At 45.7% G+C, this 25,559-nt stretch overlaps 2 protein-coding genes across 3 annotated transcripts; both read left to right on the top strand.

Annotated features, from left to right (window-relative positions):
- The first annotated feature begins 103 nt into the window (after nt 1-103).
- On the top strand, nt 104-15,126 carry RETREG3 (reticulophagy regulator family member 3). Of its 2 annotated transcripts, none has more exons than XM_053363738.1 (9): nt 104-488; nt 5,158-5,264; nt 6,877-6,904; nt 8,005-8,131; nt 9,052-9,136; nt 9,719-9,856; nt 10,293-10,375; nt 11,215-11,347; nt 12,362-15,126. In XM_053363738.1, the coding sequence occupies exons 1-9, from the start codon at nt 232-234 to the stop codon at nt 12,808-12,810; spliced, it is 1,407 nt and encodes a 468-aa protein (XP_053219713.1). In that variant the 5' UTR covers nt 104-231; the 3' UTR covers nt 12,811-15,126. The 2 variants fall into 2 exon arrangements, with proteins under 2 accessions (XP_053219713.1, XP_053219712.1); XM_053363737.1 differs by having other exon boundaries at nt 106-488; nt 6,874-6,904.
- A 2,272-nt stretch (nt 15,127-17,398) lies between these two features.
- Nucleotides 17,399-25,398, top strand: PSMC3IP (PSMC3 interacting protein). Its single transcript, XM_053363743.1, has 8 exons — nt 17,399-17,525; nt 19,465-19,580; nt 20,497-20,586; nt 21,241-21,352; nt 21,544-21,689; nt 22,270-22,323; nt 24,716-24,775; nt 24,956-25,398. The coding sequence occupies exons 1-8, from the start codon at nt 17,489-17,491 to the stop codon at nt 25,010-25,012; spliced, it is 672 nt and encodes a 223-aa protein (XP_053219718.1). The 5' UTR covers nt 17,399-17,488; the 3' UTR covers nt 25,013-25,398.
- The last annotated feature ends 161 nt before the right edge of the window (nt 25,399-25,559 follow it).

The raw sequence follows: 25,559 nt of genomic DNA, 5'->3' as shown, positions 1-25,559 counted from the left end.
ATTTGTCTTCCCTTGGCAACGCGCATGCGCCGAAACGGCAGGAAGCGCGCTCTCCGTACGGCAAGATGGCGCCGCCCTAGGTTGTCGCCGGTATGGGGGCGGCCATGCGAGTGTGTGAGAGGCGGCGGCGGCGGTAGTGCCGCTGCCTCTGCGGTGTCCGTTGGTGACGGAGAACGATGATCCTCCTCCGCTATCCGCGGGCCTCCCGGTGACGCTGGGCAGAGAGGAAGGATGGAGGCCGAGGCGGAGGCGGCTGGAGGAGGAGGCGGCGGCGGACGGAGCGGCGAAGGTTCCCTCAGCGGCGGCGGCGGCGGCGCCCAGGCCCCCGCGGCGTCGGAGCGGGAGCGGCGGGTGCGCGCGCTGAGCGCCTACCTGAAGGGCCGCCTGGGGCCTTACGAGCCGGCGCTGAGCGCCCTGCAGGCCACGCTCGTCTGGGAGAGGCCGGCGAGGAGCGCGCTGGGCTGGGCCGGAGCTCACGCCGCCTTCGGGTGCGACGGGCTCGGGGGGTCAGGAAAAGGGGCCTCTAGGAGGGATGAAGGAGGCGAGGGGACGCGGGCGGGAAACGGGCTTGACGTCGAACTCCGTGTGAGGTGAAGGTTTCCCTTCCCCTGCGGTGCTCCTTGGCACTACCTGAAGTAACAAATCATGAGGGAATATCCTTTCAGGGGTTTGTTTTTGTTTTGGCGGGTGTGTGTGTGTCTGATACCTTGTTTCGTAAAGTCATAGAATTGCAGGCTTGGGAAGGATCCTGAGGGTCTTCAAGTCCCACGCCCCTACAATGCATGAATCTCCCCCCCCCAAAAAAAAAATGGGGCTGGAACCCACGACCCTGGCATTAACCCAGCCAGATGGCAAGGTATAAATAAATCATTACTGTATTATTATTATTATTATTATTATTATCATCATCATCAAGAGGCTCCTGCTTTTCAGACTGAGCTGTCCCAGGTTGTTGTTTGTTTATTAGCACTATCTGAAGTAATAAGTTATTGAGTGGCGTGGAAGCAGGCTGCATACCTCTTTTGAAGTACTCTTTTAGCCTCCTTTCACAGAACTGCAGAGTTGGAAAGGATCCCCGGGGGTCATCTAGTCCAACCCCTTGCAGTGCAGGAATATTTTGCCCGAGGCAAAGTTGTCAACTTTTCCCTTTTCTTGCGAGGAATCCTATTCGGAATAAGGGAATTTCCCTTAAAAAAAGGAAAACATTGACAGCTATGGCCCGAGATGGGGATCAAACCTGTGGCCCTGAGATTAGGAGGCTCATACTCTACCAACAGAGCTATACCTGCTTGTTATTTATTATAATTACAATTATGTGCTTATTTATACTGTACCCCCCCACCTTTTCCCCCTGACTCCCAATGAAATGAGTCTCTGAAGAGGAAAAACCATTACGTTTTTATGAAGCATGGTGGTATTCTGGTTAAAAGGATGGCTTATGTGGCAGCCTTGGTGAGCTCTTGTCAGGGAGCCTGGCCTAGAGGCTAGGAAGAAAGGGACTTGGTGGAGGCTGATCCATTTGGGGAATGGGGCACTGCACTACCAACCTCAGGCTGGCCTCAGTGAGTTGCCACTACCGCCCCATCACCCTTCTTACTGCCAATCCAGGGGTTGGCAGCTTCCTGAAGAATTTGTAGAAGTCATAGAATCATGGAATTGTTGGATTGAAAGGGACCAGTCCAGCCCCTGCAATGGTGTTCCCATGCAATGGAGGAATCTTTTGCCCAATGTGGGACTCGAATCCAAGATCCTGAGATCAAGAGTCTTATGCTCTAGCAGTTGACCTATTGTTGGGGCCAATATGCTATTGCCCTTGCTAATCCCTCCTGTTTGCACGCCTGTTGTCAGTTTTGAATAAAAAAAGCAAAAAGTAATGAAGTGAGGAAGAGCTCCTCTCTCCACCCTCCATTGTGAAGACAATTCTGCTAGCTTGCATCTAGTGTTTTGACATCAAGACAGTATGTGGAATAAAAGTATTTATGGGAATAGAGTCTTCTTTGTGCCCAGAAGTGAGATTCGAACTGATCTTATTTTTGCTTTAGTTTTTTCCTAGCCAGAAAGTTCATGTGTACTCTTAGAGACCCAAGGGGAAAGGTTGCCGGCAGAAGTCATTGCCTAGATCTGTTTTATAATGTGGGTTTGTTAGGCAGGTTGGAGCATGCTGAATTGACAGAGTTCAGTTGCTCTCTGTTATGAATCATGAGGACTAGTGATGGGCGTTCTGGCCAATCCTGCACTTGCCATGGGAACACCTGGAGACTTGATGGAGCTGTTTGGATACTGGATGGAAAAGTTAGGATCTTAGGCTTTCCTAGTTCTTCACTCAGCATCCATGGGCAAAGCTATGATCCCTTCCCTGAGGTTCATGTACCCTTTACAGAATCCCCTTCAGTTTCTTAGACTGATTCTCAACCCAGCAGAGCAAAGCTTTGTCCTTGACCAGCCAAAATCTGCCTCCTACGTGGTCACTGCCTGTGCTTCCAGAAAGTGGTTCTGGAGAGCCAGATTACAGACTTCTGATCCCCTGTTCTAGAAAGTAATGGTGCCTCATTGCAATAGGCTGCTTCTCAGAGCACGAAGCTGCTATGGCTGCAGCAGTGCTTTTAAGGAAACAATAGGAAATGTGTAGTCCCCTGAACTGCCTTCATGTGAGCATCAGCATCTACCTGCTGACCTACTTCTGGAAATAAAATGTTCAGTTGCAATTAATAAAAAGAGAGGATGGATGCAGGCAGTTACACACTGCACAAGTGACTGGGGAACCCTGGTCTACCCTGCTCTCAAAGGGAAATCCCCTGGTGCTTGATAATCTATTACTGATAACCTATTATTATTGGGTGAAGCCCTGGGAAGCTTCCCCATTCAGCAGCAAGATTGCTTTAAATGCACACACATTTCCTTTGGTTGTACTTTATTTATCAGCCAAGTAATTAGTATTCTACAAGGGACGCGGGTGGCGCTGTGGGTAAAACCTCAGTGCCTAGGACTTGGCGATCGTATGGTCGGCAGTTCAAATCCCCGCGGCGGGGTGAGCTCCCGTCGTTCGGTCCCAGCTCCTGCCCACCTAGCAGTTCGAAAGCACTCTTAAGTGCAAGTAGATAAATAGGTACCGCTTTATAGCGGGAAGGTAAACGGCGTTCCGTGTGCTGCGCTGGTGCTGGCTCGCCAGCTGCAGCTTCATCACGCTGGCCGCGTGACCCGGAAGTGTCTTCGGACGGCGCCGGCTCACGGCCTCTAGAGCGAGATGAGCACGCAACCCTAGAGTCGGACACAACTGGCCCGTACGGGCAGGGGTACCTTTACCTTTACCTTAATTAGTATTCTGGAAAACAGACCTGAAGTGTGTTAATTCCATAGGTAAGACACCAAAGAAATATTGTCATTGTTCTTGATAGGAGCCTGAGGTCTTCTGTGTATCCTCTTGCTAAGTACTGGTGTGTAATTGGGTCTCATTGAAGAGCCCCTTATTACATGCCTCAGATTGGTCATTTATATCATTAGTGCTACAGATGGCTTGTGACTTTCTCCCAAGGGCTGCTTCTCATTAAATGATTGAAAATAGCCATCTGTCTCTGATTCTGGTGGATGCAGCGCCTTCCCAACAATACTGATTATATTTGACTAATCGTTGCAGAGCAAGCACACAGCTCTTATTCAGTGAGGGAACAAGCAAGTCTTCAAATCTTCTGAAAAAAACAGAGCCTCTGAGCTCACATGTCATTTTGTGTGTCAGTGCTGAGTGGGTTCTGCCTCTCACTGACTTAACAGGCTTCTTGGCATTCACTGAGTATCTCTCTTGCTACATTTAAGAGACTGCAGCCATTCAACAAGGCTCAGGCTTAGCTTACCAGAGATATTAAGACTGTAAAATCCATGGTAATTTATGTCTATGTTGAAACAATAACAAGGATCTTGTGTTGGCTGCTGAGTATTTCAGTTTGAAAAAAAGTGTAATCAATCATTCTTTGTATGCATGGATACAAAGTTATTTACATGTTTAGGTAAAGGTAAAGAGGCCCCTGATCATTAGGTCCAGTCGTGACCGACTCTGGGGTTGCGGCGCTCATCTCGCTCTATGGGCCGAGGGAGCCGGCGTACAGCTTCCGGGTCATGTGGTCACCATGACTAAGCCGCTTCTGGCGAACCAGAGCAGCGCACGGAAACACCGTTTACCTTCCCGCTGGAGCGGTACCTATTTATCTACTTGCACTTTGACGTGCTTTCGGACTGCTAGGTTGGCAGGAGCTGGGACCGAGCAACGGGAGCTCACCCCATCACAGGGATTGGAACCGCCAACCTTCTGATCAGCAAGTCCTAGGCTCTGTGGTTTAACCCACAGCGCCACCTGCGTCCCTTTACATGTTTACATTTATGGTAAAAATAATTTTGACTATAGAAAGCTGTGTAACTCGTATTCACAGCTTACAGTTGCAGATTGATCTTAAATAAGCTTTGTAGCACTGCAGATTTTGCTTCTGGTTATAATTGAGTGGAAAGTGACCACTGACTTGAATACTTTCTAAATGCCCAATATGTTGATACTCATTTGTTTATAATGACTCTTAAGCGATATATAAGAATAACATGAGAATACATACACACACTTCTTTCTGTGGTCAATAGGCAATTTTCAGCTTTCTCCCGCTTTTCTGCAAACTCCTGACATTTGATGCTGAACAATTTTTCTCCCCTTGATCTTAGTCTCTTTAAACATTGTCCTGCCAGAAGGTACAAGCCATTGTAAACTGATTCCTGTCCATAGCAACCCATATGCTTAAGATTTCAATATAATGATAATAAATAAGCTGCAGCTGCCATAAATGTCAGTTTCCTTCTTGATTGGCAGAGTGAATAGCTAAAATGATCAGTTTTTAGACCATTGATCAGAAACAGGATGATATCTGGTGGATGTCATACAGGTCACACACACAAAATCGTCTCTCTCACATTATTTAACCCTAATGGAAATATCCTCCAAAGAGCTGCTGTGATACCTTTCATTCCTTACCTGTTGTTTTCTAACCTCTTCCTGCCGATCATAAGGCAATAATTATTTATCTTGGGCTTTTCCTGCTCCATGGCCTAACATCAGCTCTTGCTTTTAAGGTAACATTTCTAGAAGAAAATTGTGTACTGACTAGCTTTATTTTCCCTCAGGTTTTTTGCTCTGACGTCTCTTCACCTGATATTCTTGGTTGCTTTCACCCTGATACTAATAGTGTGTTTAGATCAGTGGAAGAATAAAATATGGCCTGAAATAAGAGGTATGTTTTTCCCTACTTGACCCTTGAATTTAGCTGTGGTCTTTTCCCCCACCCCCATTTCTGAACTCAAGAAATTGCAGATCTCATTAATCAAAACAGTCATTGACAATAATCTTGTAAACTGGGCGCCTGCCTAGTTGAAATGAATGTTTAGGAGTTGATAGTGTTGAAAAGGCACCCTGGCTGCTCAGATGGTGGGAGGGAGAGGAGCAATTCCACCATAATGAAACTGGTGGTTTGGAAAATTGGGATTTGTATTTCAGCTTGCTGCATTTTCACTACTTGTTCATGTGTTGGAGCTTTGCTTTCCAAATTCACTTACCCAGATCTCAGATGTTCCAAAGATCTGCTTTTGTTCTCTAGCTCCAGAAAAAGCCGTTGTTTATCAATGTTAAAACATATTCCAAAGGGGTGTTTTTTCTTATTGGTTATAGAGACATACAGTCCAGGCTTTAGTTCATCATTAAATTGACCGTTGAACTAACATCTTGGTGTATATCTTAAATTATATTTTAGTCTGAAAGCAGTCAAGTCAATTCAACAAAACCATAGTATAGTTTCTTAGGGACGTAGCCTATGGTAAAAAAATGTATTTGTTGACTATAGTAGTAGTATATGATATAGAAAGCTGTATTCATGAAGGATGGAAGAATAAATTAAAGCAGTAGTTTTAAAGGCTTCATTGAAGACTGAAACCTGATGGTTTTTCTCTCTAACATGCTAGAGCTGAGGTAATATTTGATTTAAAAAAAACTTGTTCCCAATTGAAAGCCTGCTTGCATTTTGAGAACTATCATCTTAGATAAGAACTAAAAGAGTATTAGTTCAGGTTGCACATAATGCTAAGCAAAATCATGGTTTAGTGCAAGGCCGCAGGTCCTTGGGAGAGGAGATGGTGGTTTCTTGTTCCTCCAGTCCTGCTGCTATGAGCTAAGCCATAGTTTGGCTTAGTATGTCATCCAAACCCAAGCTTGTGGTCTGTCTCCATAAGATAAACCATGAGCTGTAAAACAAGGGTAAACTTGAGTTACTTTTGTGTCAGACCATGAGCTTGATTTCAGATTATGGTACATGAATGACTGAAAAGCAAAGTGACCGTAATATCTTCTCTGGCAACCTACACATTTGCACTAAGCTAGGGTGAGGTTTAGCATTACATGCTAACCAGATCATTGACTGCTAGCCCCACCCCCAGGCTGCTATAATAATAAGAGCATTACAAGAAGCTATCTTGAGCAGTGTTTTAATTTTTAAAATACATTTTAAATATATTTGCAGATTTATAAACTGCCTCACAAACAACAACAAAATAGCAGTGTGCAATAAAATACAAAATGTTTGCATTTGTAAACTAAAGGCAACAGAACAATTTCTACAATTGTACAATTGCATCTGTACAAAATTACAAACATAATAAATAAAAAAGTTGAGTTTATAAAAGTGGGGGCACAGGATAAAATACTAAGCTCAGGATGTTTTCAGTTGCAGGCTGTCAGTGGGAAACAATTATGCATTATTCTCAAGTCATCTGTATATTTTAATTATGCAGCAAAGTGTTTTCCCAGGCATTTCCCTCACAACTAATCCTCATCTGTCTTTAATGTTTTAGTAGCAAGACCTGATGAATTAGACAATGAAAGGTATGAAAAATTGAATATCCTTTTCTTTGTAGCATGTCTCATGTTACATGTGCTTTTGTGGCTTAGCTGTAATGCTTTTTGTTAATTTAAACCTTATTGGCAAATGAATGCCCTTCCATGGCTGGATGAAAGGAAAGATCCCTTGCTCCTAAATATTGTCGCTTACCTACCTCTTCTCATAGTTTGTAACTAAGGCTCCGATCCTATGCTTGCTTGGGAGAAAGTCTGCTGCTAGGTTCCAGAGTAAGGTTGCAATTCTGTGTCCTATTGCAGTGAATAGGACTTCATTCTGAGATGACATGTAGAGCATTGTGCTGTAAACCATTAACAGTGGTACCTTGGTTTGCATACGTCCTGGTTTGCATACGTTTTGGATTACAAACACGTCAAGCCCGGAAGTGCATGCCCCGGTTTGTAACCTTTTTCTGGATTACAACCCTTTTTTTCTTTTCGGATTACGAACAAAAAATTTTTGGAGGCCTCATTGGCGAAAGCATGCCTTGGGTTACAACCTGTTTTGGTTTACAAACAGACCTCCAGAACAGATTATGTGTAAACTAAGGTACCACTGTATTAGACTTAGGCTGCAAGCTACATAAATCTGAGACCTTGAACTCTGCATGCACTGGGTTCTTAGAATCCCCAGTTTTCCTCTTAAAATGGGTTGAAAAGCTGGGGAAATCCAACCCCTTCACTGCTCCTTAATCTCTTCGAGTGCACAGCCAAGGACATGGAGATTTAAGTACTCATTAACACCCTTTAAACAGCCTAATTGTGAATACATGTGAGCGGCTTGTCTGCCCTATAGAAGGTTGCCTCCAGTGACAAATTCTTCAGCACATTTCCCATTGAAATGAATTGAGAAAATCTCATTTACTTCTGTGGGATATGTGTTTGGGAGTGCTGCTGGTTTACAGAGGGCTCAAATTAAGCAAGTGTGGGTGTGAAGTTCAAACGCAGGGTCCATTTCTTGCGTGTGAAACGTGAACCCTGAGCAACTTCGATGAGGTGGAATGAGAAGAGGGCTATTTTAAAACTGCAGTAGGTTTTCTTGATATTTTATCAGCAAGGTAAGATGTCCTTTTTTGTTGTCCCTCCAGCTGGGGCTACGTCCACCCCCGACTGCTGAGTGTGCCTGAACTATGTCACTATTTGGCAGAAGGATGGGTCACAGGAGACAGCTTCATGAGGAACCTGTTGGGCTTCAAAAGGCAAAATCCGGGCAAGGTGAAAAGCAGTCCTCATTGATACTAGCCATCGGGGAATGGGTTGGAGGAGAAGGGGGAGCAAAGAACAAAGAATAGCAGCAGTTTGAATTACTCTTTATGTAGAGGTATAATCCATCTGGGAGGTGGGTGGGTGCTGTGGGTTAAACCACAGAGCCTAGGACTTGCCGATCAGAAGGTCGGCGGTTCGAATCCCCGCGACGGGGTGAGCTCCTGTTGCTCGGTCCCTGCTCCTGCCCACCTAGCAGTTCGAAAGCATGTCAAAGTGCAAGTAGATAAATAGGTACCGCTCTGGCGGAAAGGTAAACGGCGTTTCCGTGCGCTGCTCTGGTTCGCCAGAAGCGGCTTAGTCATGCTGGCCACATGACCCGGAAGCTGTACACCGGCTCCTTCGGCCAATAAAGCGAGATGAGCGCCACAACCCCAGAGTCGGCCACGACTGGACCTAATGGTCAGAGTCCTTTTTATAATCCATCTGCAACTGCGTACGCAAAGTGCTCTGTACAGGTGTGCTTTCCTTACTGGGAAAGAAGGAAACTGGAGGATTGAGAGGCAGGTACAAAGGGGAAGAGGAATGGGATTCCAAAATGGAAAATACTGCAGCCATCCTATTAGATGGAGCTTTCATCAGACTGGTCTTGCTTCCACCTACATTCCAAAGTAGAAATGTTGCCCTGATTCTGTCAAAATCACTCCAGGGCTTGGTCCAAAGGCAGCCGTGGCTCATGAGGTTCCTCCCTCCCTCTCTCCTAATGCTTATGCAAGGCTTCTCAAGCAGAATTCCTCTGTTTTGGTCTCTGTTCCCAAGCAGTGAGCTTGCTGGCAGCAGGCAAAGTGTGTCTGTATGGTCCTGAGCCGTAGGAGCCATGCTGCTCGCTTTTCTCAATTCGGTAGAGACTAACTTTGGGTTTTGTTTTCCAGTTCTGCCTTCTGGCTTGTGGTGTCCTCACATTTTTGGCTGTGTTGGGCCAGTACATTCCAGGTGTCTGTCTTGCCTATCTAACAAGTGAGTATCTGTGTTGGGCGGGGATTGGGCAACAGAGTGCCCTTCACTTGACAGTACAGAGCATTTGCAAACAAGGTTATTCTGAGCTGTTCCAACTCGGTTGCATTGCAAACTTGTTTGTACATAATGTTTAAACAGTCCATTAAGTGGTTTACAAAAAAAGAAGAAAGTACAAAGCAAACAATAAAACCACAAACCTATCTATACGTTTAGATAAGATCTTTATGTATGATATAATACATGATATCTCTGTTCTATTATATTGTATCCCAAAATGCCGTCTGAGTTTATTGAACACCAACCCTCTAATCATCCTCTTCCTGCAGTGGTTTCCTTTTTTTTTTTTAATAATAATTTTTATTAAGTTTTCCATTTTAACAATCCAATCAAATGACATTAAATATTGCAAATTATACAAATACGTACCATAAAGTCCAAATATTTTGCCAAATTACCTATAAATTTTTGTTGGGGCTTCCCATGCTTCAAGTTCAGTGGGGTCCAATCATCTTATGTTTCTACTGCCTTGAGTTTCCAAAAGTTCCTTCTTTGAGTCCTCCTGTTGTTATCCTTCTCCTGCAGTGGTTTCCATCCTTCTGTGGCCACTTGCTGTTTACCACCGGCTGGGTCACCGCCTGTACACCAAATTGGAGCCAGCTCTGCAGCGGCTGGACTTCAGTGTTCATGGCTACATGATGTCCAAACATAAGGAGAGGCAATGTAAGTCTTGTGCAGGGCTGGTACTAGCTGTATCCCAAACCCACTTCTTGTCTGCTACCTCTTTTTGTTGGTGATGTGAGGATGAAAACACTGAATGAATCAGTAGTTACCTAAGAAAGTTCCTCGCATCCCTGACCACAGTTTGTGGGGGGGGTTGGGGTGGGAGAGGAAGGGAATGAGCATTTCCCACAATTGATGAGCAATTGAATGTCCAAACTGTTTCTAACATGGGACCGGAATTGTTGCAGTCCTAATTAGGGCACAGTGGTCAGTTAGCATTTTAGCTCTTGGGGCGCCCCTCTGCAGCCTCTGGTTTGCAACCCCAAAGTCTTCTCTCTGGATCACCCCTGTTTCTTCTGCTTGGCATCTTTATGGGCATGCAGAGTTGTTTCCTTCCCATTTATAACTGCTATTCTGTGCTCTGATTTCTCTGCAGTGCGACAAAAGATGCTGAGCCATCATGCTGCTAGTGCTGATGGGAGCGACAGTGAAGAAGAACTTGCTGCTTTCTGTCCCACGGTAAATAGGGCATGGATCTTGTTAACGAATAAAGGTAAAGGTACCCCTGACCATTAGGTCCAGTCGCAGATGACTCTGGGGTTGTGGCGCTCATCTTGCTTTACTGGCCAAGGGAGCCGCCGTACAGCTTCGGGGTCATGTGGCCAGCAGGACTAAGCCGCTTCTGGCGAACCAGAGCAGCGCACGGAAGCGCCGTTTACCTTCCCGCCAGAGCGGTACCTATTTACTTGCACTTTGACGTGCTTTCGAACTGCTAGTTTGGCAGGAGCAGGGACTGAACAATGGGAGCTCACCCCGTCGCGGGGATTCAACCCGCCAACCTTCTGATTGGCAAGGCCTAGGCTCTGTGGTTTAGACCACAGCGCCACCCGCTGCTAAGATAGGGTGCTGCTAAGATTGGAGTGAGGGAGGGTAAGCAACAAGGCGGCCTGTGAGTTTTTACTCATGGTCAAACTTGCCTGATTTCTGAGATACAGCATCTCCTGCTGGCTCTATTCTTCTTAGCTTGAATATGAAATTATTTTTTTATAGCGCCATTGGATTTCCCTCATTACAACTACATCTCGTACTTTCAGAAGCAGATTTAGGAGATTTTTAATTTTATAAAACAATTTTTGGGCAACACTTAGGTGGCTGTAAAATGAAGTAAAGACCTCCAGAACGGAAATGAAGGATTGGAGGGCAGTGCCTGGCTTTCAAGTTCCTCATTTCCATTGCTGAGAGGAATGTCTCTGGGTCCATGTGGTGTTGAATGGCATTGTGGGGGTATGTGTGCTCTCCAGTAACCCCAAATTACCTTGCTTAGATCTTTTTTTTTTTATCGCTTGCTTCTTTTCAAGTTGGATGATGCAATAGTTGCCAAAGAGCTGGCTATCTCTGATTCGGAGCACTCTGATGCAGAAGTATCCTATACTGAGAATGGGACATTTAATCTCTCACGAGGTCAAACCCCCCTGACAGAGGGATCTGAAGGTGAGGACAGCTATTATCGAAGTTATTAAAGAACATAAAGGTAAAGGGACCCCTGACCATTAGGTCCAGTCGTGTCCGACTCTGGGGTTGCGGCGCCCATCTCGCTTTATTGGCCGAGGGAACTGGCGTACAACTTCTGGGTCACATGGCCAGCGTGACTAAGCCGCTTCTGGCAAACCAGAGCAGCGCATGGAAACGCCATTTACCTTCCCGCCGGAGCGGTACCTATTTATCTACTTGCACTTTGACGTGCTTTGGAACTGCTAGGTTGGTAGGAGCAGGGACCGAGCAACAGGAGCTCACCCCATTGGATTCGAACCGCCGACCTTCTGATCAGCAAGTCCTAGGCTCTGTGGTTTAACCCACAGCGCTACCCGCGTCCCTAGTTGCTACCAAATAACATATTAATCCTACTGTTGCAGCTGTTGGTTGTTGGGCTAAAAACCTGGATAAAGTGAGACAGCCAGGTACTGTACAACATGGAAGGCTTGCCTTGGTCCTGCTCTAAAAAGCTTGTAGTTTACATTGAATGAAGCAGACAAAGATTGGTGCAGGCAGAAGTTGAGTCCACTGGTCCACTGAGTGACAGAACCTGGAATTTTATTCTTTGAAATGGGAGCTTTCAGTCCTCAGCACCTTCAGTTGAGGGCTTTCTGGTGTTAAGAGTTAGATAGGCTCCTGCCTGTCAGATTGTTTTAAGACCCATTTGCAAATTAAGAATGCCAGAACCCAGATAGAGTTAGTTCTTGGTCCCTCAAATTCAATTCTGAGGTCTGCTGCAGTACAGAAGCTTTGTAAATTTTCTCTCTCCAGAAGAGGCAGCCCAGTCAAGTATTGGGAATAGGTTTCATAACTCAAATTTTTTACTTGCCCCCCAACATTATAGATCCCTGTGGGAAGACAATATAGTTTTAAAGAAATTACTGCCTGTTTTCCAGTAGGAAGTCAGACTACTTAGTGGTAGGCAAAGAAACTGAGTAATGACTTTTCGCCAAACTAATTCTCTCTCAATAGACTTTGATGGCCACAGCGACCCTGAGGAATCCTTTGCCCGAGATCTTCCAGATTTCCCTTCCATCAACCCTGAGGTGACAGGCATAGATGATGAAGATGATACCAGCATAGGCATACCAAGCCTTGGCTGCCGTGGACAAGGCCAGGAAGAGCTGCGACTTTCTCATGACCGGGAGGAAGTGACCTCAGATATCCTAGGTAACCTGCCATTAATGCACAACCTCACAGATGACTTGGCTGGCTTTGTAACCAGGGGAATGATCCAGCTGGCCTTGTCAGGAGCCTCCCAATCTGGCTCTGTGCCTGGCAACAGACGGCAGCAAAGTGCCAGGGCCTTCCTCCGGACCTCCAGCTCGGAGCTCGATACAGATGCTGAAGGAGATGACTTCGAACTGCTGGATCAGTCAGAGCTGAATCAGATGGATCCATCCAGTTCCCGCGGCCAATAAACAGTTGTCTTCCCTTCCCTGCTGTGGCTCTTCTGTCTCACGGAGCACAGATGGAGAGCCTTGTGCAGGAGTAGGATAATACCCCATTCTTCGATGTATAGCCTGATGGGCGCAAATTTGGAAGACAGTGTGAATTTTAGAACAAAACCCTTCTGGTGCAGAATCGGAAGATATTTGTTGCTGAAGCTGCCATGCCCTTCACTTTTCGAGCTTGCTGTGTGTTGCACTCTTGGTTCAAAGCCAAAATGTCCCACTGCTGTGGTTCATGTTCAAAACGGGCCTTGGAAGACAGATCTCAGCTCGTCTTTAATGCAACAGAAGTCAGGCAACAGGAATTGGCTTTTATTCAAAAGCCAGATAAAGAACAAGTTCTAAAATCTCTTGAGTGACTTGTGCCCAGCTGCTGATTGTAAGAAGGAAATCTTCAGATCCAATTGAGTGTACCTCTGTTATGTTTGTGTATGGCACCCTGACATCTGCAAGGTATTGGAACCAGCCTCTATCTATCCCGAGTAAGCATTTGCACGTAATGACCCCAAATCCTTATGTTTTGAACTTCTGGAGCTCTATTCTGGCTCTTCTCGCACATGATAATGGCAATAATATTTTGGTGGGTTGGACACTCACGCAAACAGTCACACACACACACACACACACACACACACACACACACGCTTTACTATTAACTATTTCAGAGAGGTTCCCAGCACTAAAAATGTCCTCCACCCTGCACCATAAAGGTTTGGACAGAAGCAACAAAAGATTTGGCTCCTAGCTACCCTCTGTCAGTCACCAAAGCCAGCACCTATGCAGGAACCATGAACATGCTTCCTCACTAAACAGTCTGCAATCTGTAGTGGCAAAGGGTCTGTCAGCCTGACGTGTCCATGTACTGGTCATTTGACACCTGTTTCAGAATTCATGGATGTTTTATGCTCTCAGATGGCCCCCTCTTTTTGAAGAAAACAATATAGCTACTACAGAATTTTTTTAGCCTAGGATCACAGATGAAAACGAGTAGCAAAGCCAGATTCCTAGGGCTTGCTCACCCACAATATGTGCAGTTTTGCAAGTAGAGCATAAAAGAGGGGATCACGGCTTCAGAATATTTCATTAGAAAAAGCCTCTGTTAACAGAATGAGACTATACCATCATTTCTGTGGATCTCTGCAATCAGTATGGCGGCAGCATTGTTTCGGCTAAAGGTATTTGAAGACCAAATTTAGCTTGGCTCGATGACTGATTTAGGGTACCTAATTCCCATATCTTGGTTGCACTGTGTGCATTGCTGTGAAGATGGTGCTGAGTTCCTCAAGAATAAACCATTTACAAATGGCATCTGGATTTTGCTAATGCTTTGGTGTGGATTTTCACAGGAACCCTGATACCTGTTTCGCCTTGTTTCAGTAAAACCGGCACAAGTTGTTAACTACGCTGGTATGATTTTAACCAGCGTCTCAGACCTGCAAAGAACCTTCACAGAACATACTGTGTGGAGCTATGTGCTGCAGCTAGTAAGTTGGTGATCCATATCTTCCCTTATAGAACACCACATCCAGACTTTTTGGGTTTGTATACAAAAAGATTGGAAGAGTGTACCTTAGAAATAATTATTCTTGGTGCAAAGCCATTCTGATAACCCTCTGTGGACTGAAGAGAGACTTGAATAAATGCTGTGCTTTTACTTTTAGTTTTATTTAAAAGGTTTCCAGTCTACTTTCACAACTTGTGAATCTGCTGAACTGAACCATCTTGAATACCTGCATATCCAATTAGCCTTCTAGGTTCCCATAGTTCCAGCTCAACTTGCACCCTCTTTCAGGCTCTGTAGTTAGGCGTTTACATATTTTCCCCGACTTCGCACCTGAAGACCTCTGTGATACGCTGCCTATTGTTTTCTTGGCCAAGCAGTAATGTGATGTAGATGCTATATGCCTAAATAGCACATTCTTGCAGAAAAGACTCAAGAGGGTGGTGCTTTGTATATTTGAAACAGCTTGGTTTTGGTAGCATTTGTGTGGCAATATCATGGTGTTTAACTGCCTTTTTTAGTGTTTACAAATCAGCCAATATTGTGGAAGTTTATAGAGTAATTTGTCATCTTGCAGAAGTTTTTAAAATAAGATGCTGATAACTTTTGAGGTGGGAAACTGACGTTATTTCATTAGGTTTTGTGTTATGTGGATTAGAACAAGATTTTAGTGCAATAAAACAACCATACCTTACCCACTGTATCAGTAGTGGGATGATACTTTTTTGTTTTTATTGAGTGTTTCTTTCTGCCCTAACTGGTGCAAAATAAAGAATTTGAGACAAGCCCGGTTTCTTGGTTTCTTCAGTGCTACACTTATAATACAGAGATACTTCAATGGGACATGGGCGCACATGCAAGCCCTATCTCTAATGTCCCTAATGGACTCATTTTTAGATGTGCAAAGCTCCCTGTGATTGAGAACCTGGCTTCAAAATGCTTAGAAACCCTTAGCAGACCTTGGAAGCTACAAGTGCAAAAGCCAGAGAGGAGCCCAAGGACATTGCATGCGTCCCTGCCCATATCTAGGCCTACATTGAGTGCTAATAGCAGGTTTTCCTGGTTCAGATCCAGCAATAAGTATTATTGGGCCACTGACCTTGCCAGGACTAAAGACGGTTGGATTGGCTTCACTCAAGCCTCAGTTTGGAGTGATGCCAGGTAAGTATGATGAAAATTTGCACAGGTGCATAATATCCAGCGCAAAAAAGAACAGCAAGACCACCCCCTTCCTACATGATCATAGTACTTTTAAAGTGCCCTGCGTAGGTTTTGTTTGGTTCTGCTAACCCACACAAAACAGCTATATTTATTTATTTTAAAAGCCTTTCTAAACAACATTTTTTTTAAAATCTCCAAGCGGTACTTACACTATGAACAATATTAAAAACGATATTCATTATAACAAAAGTGCAGATGATGAATTAGTAGAATGGTATGACAACATCAAAGTAAATAAAACAGATTCAGGGGGTTCATATGCATTAATCGGGGCCCAATCTTACAGGTCAGGGAAAGGTTTAACAAAGTGCCTTGTGCGACAAGGTGGCAGGTTTTGGAATAAGTCTTGGCCGCACTTTCATTCTGACTACCGCAAAGTGTACTGGTTAATAAAGGTTTATTAAAATAAAAAACAACAACCCTTCAAATTCCTTTCTCCTCGCCTTGCCATCAATCAAGTGGTTCCTTTCGTGCAAGTTAGAATAATATTCCCAATGCTGCCAGTATTTATTAAAGACTACAGGAATCAGTGCAGCCCAGCATTGTAAATCATTCTAAACTCCTTTTGAAATGGTAACATCAACTCCCTGAAGTTAGACAAGAGCCTGAACTTCCTTGTGTCCATGGCTGCCCTTTTGCGAGCAGGTGGGTTTCCCGATTCCTGCCGAGGCCACCAGCTGCTTCTGTTCTTGTTGTTTAGTCATGTCCAACTCTTCGTGACCCCATGGACCAGAGCACGCCAGGCACTCCTGTCTTCCACTGCCTCCCGCAGTTTGGTCAAACTCATGCTGGTAGCTTCGACAACACTGTCTCACCATCTCGTCCTCTGTCCTCCCCTTCTCCTTGTGCCCTCCATCTTTCCCAACATCAGGGTCTTTTCCAGGGAGTCTTCTCTTCTCATGAGGTGGCCAAAGTATTGGAGCCTCAGCTTCACAATCTGTCCTTCCAGTGAGCACTCAGGGCTGATTTCCTTCAGAATGGATCGGTTTGACCTTCTTGCAGTCCATGGGACTCTCAAGAGTCTCTTCCAGCACCATAATTCAAAATCATCAATTCTTCACCAATCAGCCTTCTTTATGGTCCAGCTCTCACTTTCATACAACACTACTGGGAAAACCATAGCTTTAACTATATGGACCTTTGTTGGCAAGGTGATGTCTCTGCTTTTAAATTCTGCATATAAGTTAAATAACCAGGGAGACAATATACAGCCTTGCCGTACTCCTTTCCCAGTTTTGAACCAATCAGTTGTTCCATATCCAGTTCTAACTGTAGCTTCTTGTCCCACATAGAGATTTCTCAGGAGACAGATGAGGTGATCAGGCACTCCCATTTCTTTAAGAACTTGCCATAGGGTGGTCGACACAGTCAAAGGCTTTTCTGTAGTCAATGAAGCTGAAGTAGATGTCTTTCTGGAACTCTCTAGCTTTCTCCATAATCCAGCGCATGTTTGCAATTTGGTCTCTGGTTCCTCTGCCCCTTCGAAATCCAGCTTGCACTTCTGGGAGTTCTCGGTTCACATACTGCTTGAGCCTTCCTTGTAGAATTTTAAGCATAACCTTGCTAGCATGTGAAATGAGTGCAATTGTGCGGTAGTTGGAGCATTCTTTGGCACTGCCCTTCTTTGGGATTGGGATCTAGACAGATCTCATCCCAGCTGCATCTCCCCCGCAAAAACTGCATTTCTCCTTGTTTACTCCCGCGAGCCCGGAAGCCAGACCGTGCTTATCCCTCTACAATTATAGCTCCATGGTTTCCAGTGCGCCCTCCCTTTCCTAGCCCGAACGCGCTCCCGGAAGCGGGGCAGGGCCTATCCACCCACAGGTATAGCTCTATGGTTTCCATGGGGCCCGCCTTCCCGCCCTCTTAGCGGCAAGCTTCCGCTTCCGGGTTTTTTCCGGTCGGGGGGTCTCCGCCGTGGCCAGGATGAGCGGAGCAGGGAAAACCCGGGAGGGAGCTGCAGGTAAGGCAGTGCGGGTGGGGGAGAAAGTGGGGAATCGAGGGGAAGGCGGAGGGGGTGGGGAGAGAATGAGCGCGAGCGTGCTTGCGCGTCGCCGCCTCTAGGCCGCGGCTCGGGCCTTCCCACCTCCCTCCGGTCCTTGGCGTTGCTAGGCAACGGCCGGGCCTCCCGCCGCAGGCCTCCCTCGCCCGCGGGGTCCGGATCCGGGCCTCTTCTGGCGGAGACCTGTTACCTGCTTCTTGCCTTCCTTCAGGCGCTAATTCTCCCGTTTTCTGGAAGGCCGCAGAGGCTGCGTGGCGATTACTATCATTATCATTATTATTATTATTCATTGCATTTGTATACCGTCCTTCATCTGAGGGCCGCAGGTTGCCTTACCAACTAATAATAATGAAAATAAATAAAAGTAAATAAAAACAACAACAAAGGAAATCGAAGTATGTAACAAAGGAACAAAAGCAAACCCTCCTTTAATCAGCCAAAGGCCTGGTTATGAGGAGGAGGTTGTGAGACCTCCGGGTATAGGGTGGTATATAAATTCAATAAATAAACAAGGACATTTTCACCCGGCGCCTAAAGATGTACGATGTTGCCACTCTCCTTATCTCTCAAGGAAGGGGGTTGCACAGAGAAGGGCCTCAGGTGGTGGTAAAAAAAATAAAAAATTATTATTTGTACCCCGCCCATCTGGCTGGGTTTCCCCAGCCACTCTGGACGGCTTCCACAAAGACCAAAAATACACTAAGATGTCACACATTAAAAACTTCCCTGAACAGGGCTGCCTTAAGATGTCTTCTGAATGTCAGGTAGTTGATTATCTCTTTGACATCTGATGGGAGGGTGTTCCACAGGGCGGGCGCCACCACCGAGAAGGCCCTCTGCCTGGTTCCCTGTAGCTTTGCTTCTCACAATGAGGGAACCACCAGAAGGCCCTCGGCGCTGGACCTCAGCATCCAGGCAGAACGATGGGGGTGGAGACGCTCCTTCAGATATACTGATCATCGCAGGATCTGGGTCTGTTCATGTGATGCTGGAGCAGGCCCTTGGGATGAGCTGAACCAAGAATGGAAGCCCTCGGTCCTCTCTCCGTGTGTTTATTCTTAGTTGGGGGGCAACCCAAAGCAACTTGCCAATAAAGAAACAGAAAAACTCACATTGACACATTAAAACCGGGGGAGGGGGGAGAATGCATCAATACATGTTTGTTAACCGCCACTTTTTCTTCCTATATGAACATGGCCCATACTGAGGATCCCTCCTATTTTTCCCCACTACAGTTCTTCCCAAGTTGCCGTCATCAGCAATAGAAGGGCCTGCACTCTTGATGGAATTGCCTTAAATTTTGCTTTCTCTCTCCATCCCCATGCTCCTCTTTCTTTAATAATAATAATAATAATAATAAATAATTTATTATTTATACCCCACCCATCTGGCTGAGTTTCCCCAGCCACTCTGGGCTGCGTTAAATATTAAAAAATTCCCTGAACAGGGCTGCCTTAATATGTCTTCTGAATGTCAGGTAGTTGTTTATCTCTTTGACATCTGCTGGGAGGGCGTTCCACAGGGCGGGCGCCACTACCGAGAAGGCCCTCTTTCTGGTTCCCTGTAGCCTCACTTCTCGCAATGAGGGAACCGCCAGAAGGCCCTCAGCGCTGGATCTCAGTGTCCGGGCTGAACAATGGGGGTGGAGACACTCCTTCAGGTATACAGGACCGAGGCCATTTAGGGCTTTAAAGGTCAGCACCAACACTTCGAATTGTGCTCGGAAACGTACTGGGAGCCAATGCAGATCTCTCAGAACCGGTGTTATGTGGTCCCGGTGGCCACTCCCAGTCACCAGTCTAGCTGCTGCAATCTGGATTAATTGCAGTTTCCGGGTCACCTTCAAAGGTAGCCCCACGTAGAGCGCGTTGATTCACACTGCTGCTTTCTGTTTCCAAAGGAGCTGGAGAAGGTGCAGCTGCCATCCTACTACGTTACCTCCAGGAGCAGAACCGGCCTCACAGTGCTCAGGATGCCTTTGGCAACTTACAACGAGAGCATGGCCTGGGCAAGACGGTGAGAGAAGATCTTAGAGGTGAAGGTGTGGGGGCTGTCTCATCCACCATTAGCGCAAAATAGACATGTGCAACATCTTTCAAAAGCTAAGCACACTCTGTATACCTTTCAAAGGCCCCCGATTATACAGTGGTACCTCAGGTTACATACGCTTCAGGTTACATACGCTTCAGGTTACAGACGCCGCTAACCCAGAAATAGTGCTTCAGGTTAAGAACTTTGCTTCAGGATGAGAACAGAAATCGTGCTCCGGTGGTGCAGCAGCAGCAGGAGGCCCCATTAGCTAAAGTGGTGCATCAGGTTAAGAACAGTTTCAGGTTAAGTACGGACCTCCAGAACGAATTAAGTACTTAAACCGAGGTACCACTGTATTGGGTATTCCTAGTTTGATATTGTCTTGATTTTAAGCATATCTGACAAATATTTTGTACTTCACAATGCTGGACATTCAGTGGTAACTGACTGACTGAGATATATACTTGTTTCTCTATACAAGTTATAAATTCGGCTAAGCTTTGTCTGCTTACAGCAGCAGTTTCTCATCATATTATACAGCGTAGTGACATTGCAGCATGGGAGGCTGCCTGTAGAAAACCTCACACTGTGCTTCCTAGGATATTGGGCTCTACAGCTCTTCCCACATCCACAGCTTACTGATTTTTCCCTGTTACTAGTAGATAGCGATGTGAGTTGTCAAGTACTGTATCATGCTGGACTTTAGAATTCGTGTTTAGTAAGTCTCCTTTGATGTGCAAGTATCTTGTGGGAAGGGGAGTTCTCAAAGTTATAATTTTCAGTTTTTGTTGCTTGACAAAGATACTTAGATGCACATACAGAAGATCAGTCTGTCCACTTCACAGATATCTTGTGAATATTATTATGTTTTCTCAGTCCATTCCTTCACTTGTTTCTTTAGGCTGTAGTAAAGGCACTAGAACAGTTGGCTCAACAAGGGAAGATCAAAGAGAAAGTGTACGGAAAGCAAAAAATTTATTTTCCAGATCAGGTAAGGGAAATGCCTTTCAAGTTCTATGGAAAGTAAATATTTGCTCACACCAGTAACTGAAGCAAACTATTAAACATATTTTCAATGACAACTGTGTAGGAAACTCAAATTCCATGAGTGAAGTGTAATTTCTGGACAGGGAAGTAGAGTTTGTGACATGGTAGCAATTTTATCCTCTGTCCCATTGGTCTTATTATTGGTCTTAATAACCCTCAAAATGTTGGGACGCGGGTGGCGCTGTGGGTAAAAGCCTCAGCGCCTAGGGCTTGCCGATCAAAAGGTCGGCGGTTCGAATCCCCGCGGCGGGGTGCGCTCCCGTTGCTCAGTCCCAGCGCCTGCCAACCTAGCAGTTCGAAAGCACCCCCGGGTGCAAGTAGATAAATAGGGACCGCTTACTGGCAGGAAGGTAAACGGCGTTCCGTGTGCGGCTCTGGCTCGCCAGATGCAGCTTTGTCACGCTGGCCACGTGACCCGGAAGTGTCTCCGGACAGCGCTGGCCCCCGGCCTCTTAAGTGAGATGGGCGCACAACCCTAGAGTCTGTCAAGACTGGCCCGTACGGGCAGGGGTACCTTTACCTTTACCTTAACCCTCTTAATTGGTCTTAATAACCCTTATTATTGGTCTTAATAACCCTCACGTCTTTGGTCATGCAGGATCGCTTTGGTAGTGTGAATGACTCAGAGCTCAAAGGCCTGGACAATGAGATTTCGGAACTGTCTTGCAAAGTACAGACCCTCCAACAGAACTGTCGTCATATGGAGTCAGGTGTGTTGAGGCAGGTTCAGTCCATCTGCTGTGCTAGCCTTTGCTGAGTGAGTGCATGTGCGATTGAGCACTTGAACAGTATGGAGCCTTTGTGAAATGTTTGTATCTGAGCCATAGTACACAGAATGCCTTAGAGTCCTTCCCACTGACCGATGCCATCTCAGATGTTGTAACTAGCAATTCCATTCCAGAACTGAAAGAACTGAAGGGCTCTATGACAACCCCAGAGATGGTTAAGGAGATTGAAGAGTTAAAAAAAGATTGTGCCAATTATACAGAGAAACTGGAGCGAATTAAATCTGCTGCCAATCATGTGACTCCTGAGGAGAAAGAAAAGGTAATGGAGCTGCCAAGGGAGAGGCCAATAGTGGAGACTGGCACGGTCCAGACAGGTATAGTTCTTTCTGGGTGCCCTGCCAAGCTCTGCCAGCCATACGCAGGGCCCCTAGCGCTGCTGAATTTTCAGCTAGCCTCAAACACCAAAGGATGGGAGAACTCCAAAATGCATACTGTCGTTTATTTATTTATTACTCTTCCTGGGATCTGGGCAGTCCCAGCACTCATCCTGTACCTAGAGCATTCAAATGGGGATAAATGTTGATTTGTCTGGAGTTGTCTGGCATTTAATCAAATCAAGGCAACCAGTGAGCACATGTTATCAGGAGCCTTTTAGCTGTGGGGCTTGTTTAAAATTTCACCAAAGCAATTTTTGTACTATGGATGTCCTTACTCACAAGTCCCCTCTGTAAAAGCACAGCTGCCTGCCATTTCTGGGATTCTTTCCCACACAGAAAGCTTGTGCACACACTGTCCAACACAATTGTTGTGGTTTTGGTTCTCACATCATAGCCGGCTGCATTACTGGCCATTGTGTTGGGGACTGAGTGTAAGAATTGTTTTCCTTTTGCTTGTTGCAGGTGTACAATGAAAAGAAGTTGTATTGCAGGGAATGGCGTCGCCGGAAGAGAATGGTAAGGAAACTTGTCTTTCATATAGGATGGAAAGAATAAGTGGTGCGCACAGCCCCAAAGGCAATTTTTAAAATACTATTGTTTAGATCAGAGGTACTACCCCTCCCCTAACACCCCATACATGTCATGTTGGAGTAGTGTGCCCACCTTTGGTCCCCACCCTTTACTCAGGTCTTACCTGTGGCTCTTAGAAGATGTCAGCATGCGACAGTGGCCACATGCCAGGAATGGCTTCAACTGGCCAGCTAAAACAGGCGAAAATGGGCAATTGGTCTCAAACCCTCTGTGAGTTAGCGACTTCCCCTGCATGCAGAGACAGGTTCCGTCGGATTGAGCGGACAAAACCAATACAGTGGACGCTCGGGTTGCGAACGTGATCTGTGCGGTAGGCACGTTTGCAACCTGCAGTGCCGTGTCTGCGCATGCACGGGTCGTGATTCTGCGCTTCTGCGCACATGCAAAGCACGATATAGTGTTTCTGTGCATGCGCGAGCGCTGAAACCCGGAAGTAACCCATTCTGGTACTTCTGGGTTCGGTGCGCAACCCGAAAACACACAACCTGAAGCGTCTGCAATCCGAGGTATGACTGTAGTGGGTTCAACGGTCAAGAAGGTGGTTTCTGCACGTGCTGCAGAGGGAAGTGAGGGGCAGATGGGGCTCGTCCACCTGTGAAGGTAGCCCACCCAAGAGAAGGAAAGCTCTGATCCTAAACCTCAGCTGCCTTGCAAGGTATCTCCGGGAGAAGAAAAGGCTAAATAGCAAAGCCCACACAAATCCAGAGTGGAGTCCCTAAGACAGTTGGACGGCACGTTGTAGGCCTCCTTTCGGCAACTCCTGCAGCCAAGCTGGTGCTGAACGTGATGCTCTATTTTCTTTTGGACCACATCAGCTAGGTCGAGAGGGGGATCTTGTCATCTGGGCTGCCCATGAACTCAGGTTACTTTGGTGCTGCTGATGCAGAAGTTTCACTTCATCCCCAGAGGTGCACTCCATTGTCCCTCTCTTGAGAGACGGATGCCAACAATTGTTTAGTTCTGTAACTTCATCCATCCAGAGGTGCATAGAAAATGCTATACACATGTGATAGGTGCTCCGCAAGTCTGGAAAAACGAAAAAGCAAGGCCCTACAATGTTCAAATGCAGATCCACTTGGTTGCCCAGTTTAATCGGGTTGCAAGTTAGGAGGGAGAAGTTTCTAGATACCCTTTCCAGAGATCAGAACCCCAGAAGTAATGAGAGATGTCTCTTAATTGAAAGATTTCATCAGTTTCTCCTTTGTAAGTTTGCCTGTTTGATTCTGTGTGTTGGTCCTGATGGGTTTGCAGGCTGAACATTCTTGAAAATTCTAGCTCATTATGTTTAATATTCCTGGGATTGTGCTTTCTGTTGAACACTTGCTAATCTGTGGTGGGAGCTATATGGTTTGCATGTCGTTTTGCACCATGCCTTCCTTGTCCACACACGTGAATAGTTATTTGCTTATGAAATCGCTTTTCTTCAGTTTGTTTCCTTATAACTCCTTTGAGGTTTGTAGCTGAGCGCTGTACCAGACCAGTCCAATTGGCTCTCTTTTGTATTTTGAGCTAAATCTTAATTCTAGGTTTAGTCACTGTAGTCTGCTGAACAAAACAACAGGTTCTGGTTTTTAAAGAGAGAATGCCCAGGAATTTCAGGTTTCAAGATGGATATGAGGTTTAGGCCTTTTGTATTTCTCATTGGCTCAGCATTATAATACTAAGCTAAAACATGGTTTAGCATGATCCCGCAAGTGTGCTGATGCACGTTTAGAAAATCACAGCTGATTTGATCCTTCCTTGCTCCTTCCACACTACCAGGAGCAAAACCATTGTTTGGATCAGCATTACTTCTGAATCTGGTCTCCAGAATGGTAAGTCAGCATCATACCCAGAGACTGGAAGGCCTAGAAAAACCCCAGAAAAATTGGGGGAAAACCAGATTTTTTTCCAAAGGTGTTTTTTTTCTGGAAAAATGGGGGGGACAGGACAGTTTGATATAGTTTGAATATTTCACACACTTTTTTTCCAGAAAAAACCGGGGGGGGGACTGGTCCCCCTCCCATTTTTTCCGGGGTTTTTCCAGGCCTTCCCATCTCTAATCATACCAGACTGTTGTATTCTGCACTACTAAGTACTCTGAAGAGCGTGTTCTTCAAGAGGTTGAGAAATACGGAATAGCTTGTTGCCATTGTTCCTCCCAGCTACAACCTGTAAACTCAACCATGGCTCCTGAAATATTTAGGCTCATCCCTTTTTTTGGTAATTTTTGTCTGTACCATCAAGAGGGCCTGTTTCTGTCTACCAACACTCTGGTATAATTCTGTCTTGGTTGAAGGGCCAAGTAGCAAAGTGTGTGCTTTGACTCTCTCAACAGGCGACAGAGCTACTTGACGCGATCCTGGAAGGCTACCCCAAAAGCAAGAAGCAATTCTTTGTGAGTACAAACCCACCTCGTCTGCCACTGAATGACATGGCTTCATAACAGTGGGTTGAGCAGGCTTTTCTCGGCGAGCCCCCATAATGCATTAGTCCAACTGCTGCACAGAGGTGGGATATAGGATGCTTCTGTTTGCCTGCCCTGCATCTTAAGGAGTCTGTGTTGTCCTTTGTGCAGGAGGAAGTTGGCATTGAGACAGATGAAGATTTCAATGTTACTTTACCCAGCGTCTGAACCCAAGGGCTTCCTGTTTTATGAAACTGTCACCTACTTAGCACTCAAGTTTCAGTCCTACATATTCCACGTTGCTGTATATTTTTGAAACTACGTTTGCGTTGAACGGAGAGAAGCAGACCCTGCCTACTGCACTATTATTTCTTCGTTCCAGCACCTCTCCCCTGGCATGTCAGGCTAATTGCCATTTTGTTCTTAAAGCTGTTAGTCTCACTACACAGGACTGCTGATAAGCACTTGAGAAAATTGTCTGGGGGTGGAGTGCGGGACACAAAATAAAATACTTGAATTAACTCTGAAGGCTGTATCATTTTTCTCTGTTTGTAACCAGCCTGCATCCTGTATAGATGGTGTGTTGTGCATATTAAACCCACCCAGCTCCTTTGCATTCTGTGTTTAATGCTTCTTCTGTCTGCTTTGGGGAACTTGTGTTTCGTCTAGACTATTTATGCATTGGGAAGGGTGGCTGAATATATATTTAAAAATTGGCTTAGCCATAGACATATGTGGTTGAGATACCTCAGGAAGGTTCCTTTGAGATTTTAAC

Source organism: Podarcis raffonei, chromosome 13, assembly GCF_027172205.1.
Source record: "Podarcis raffonei isolate rPodRaf1 chromosome 13, rPodRaf1.pri, whole genome shotgun sequence".
NCBI classification, from domain to species: Eukaryota; Metazoa; Chordata; class Lepidosauria; order Squamata; family Lacertidae; genus Podarcis; species Podarcis raffonei.
The sequence above is the reverse complement of the archived record's forward strand: the minus strand, read 5'-3'. Positions and strand labels throughout refer to the sequence as shown.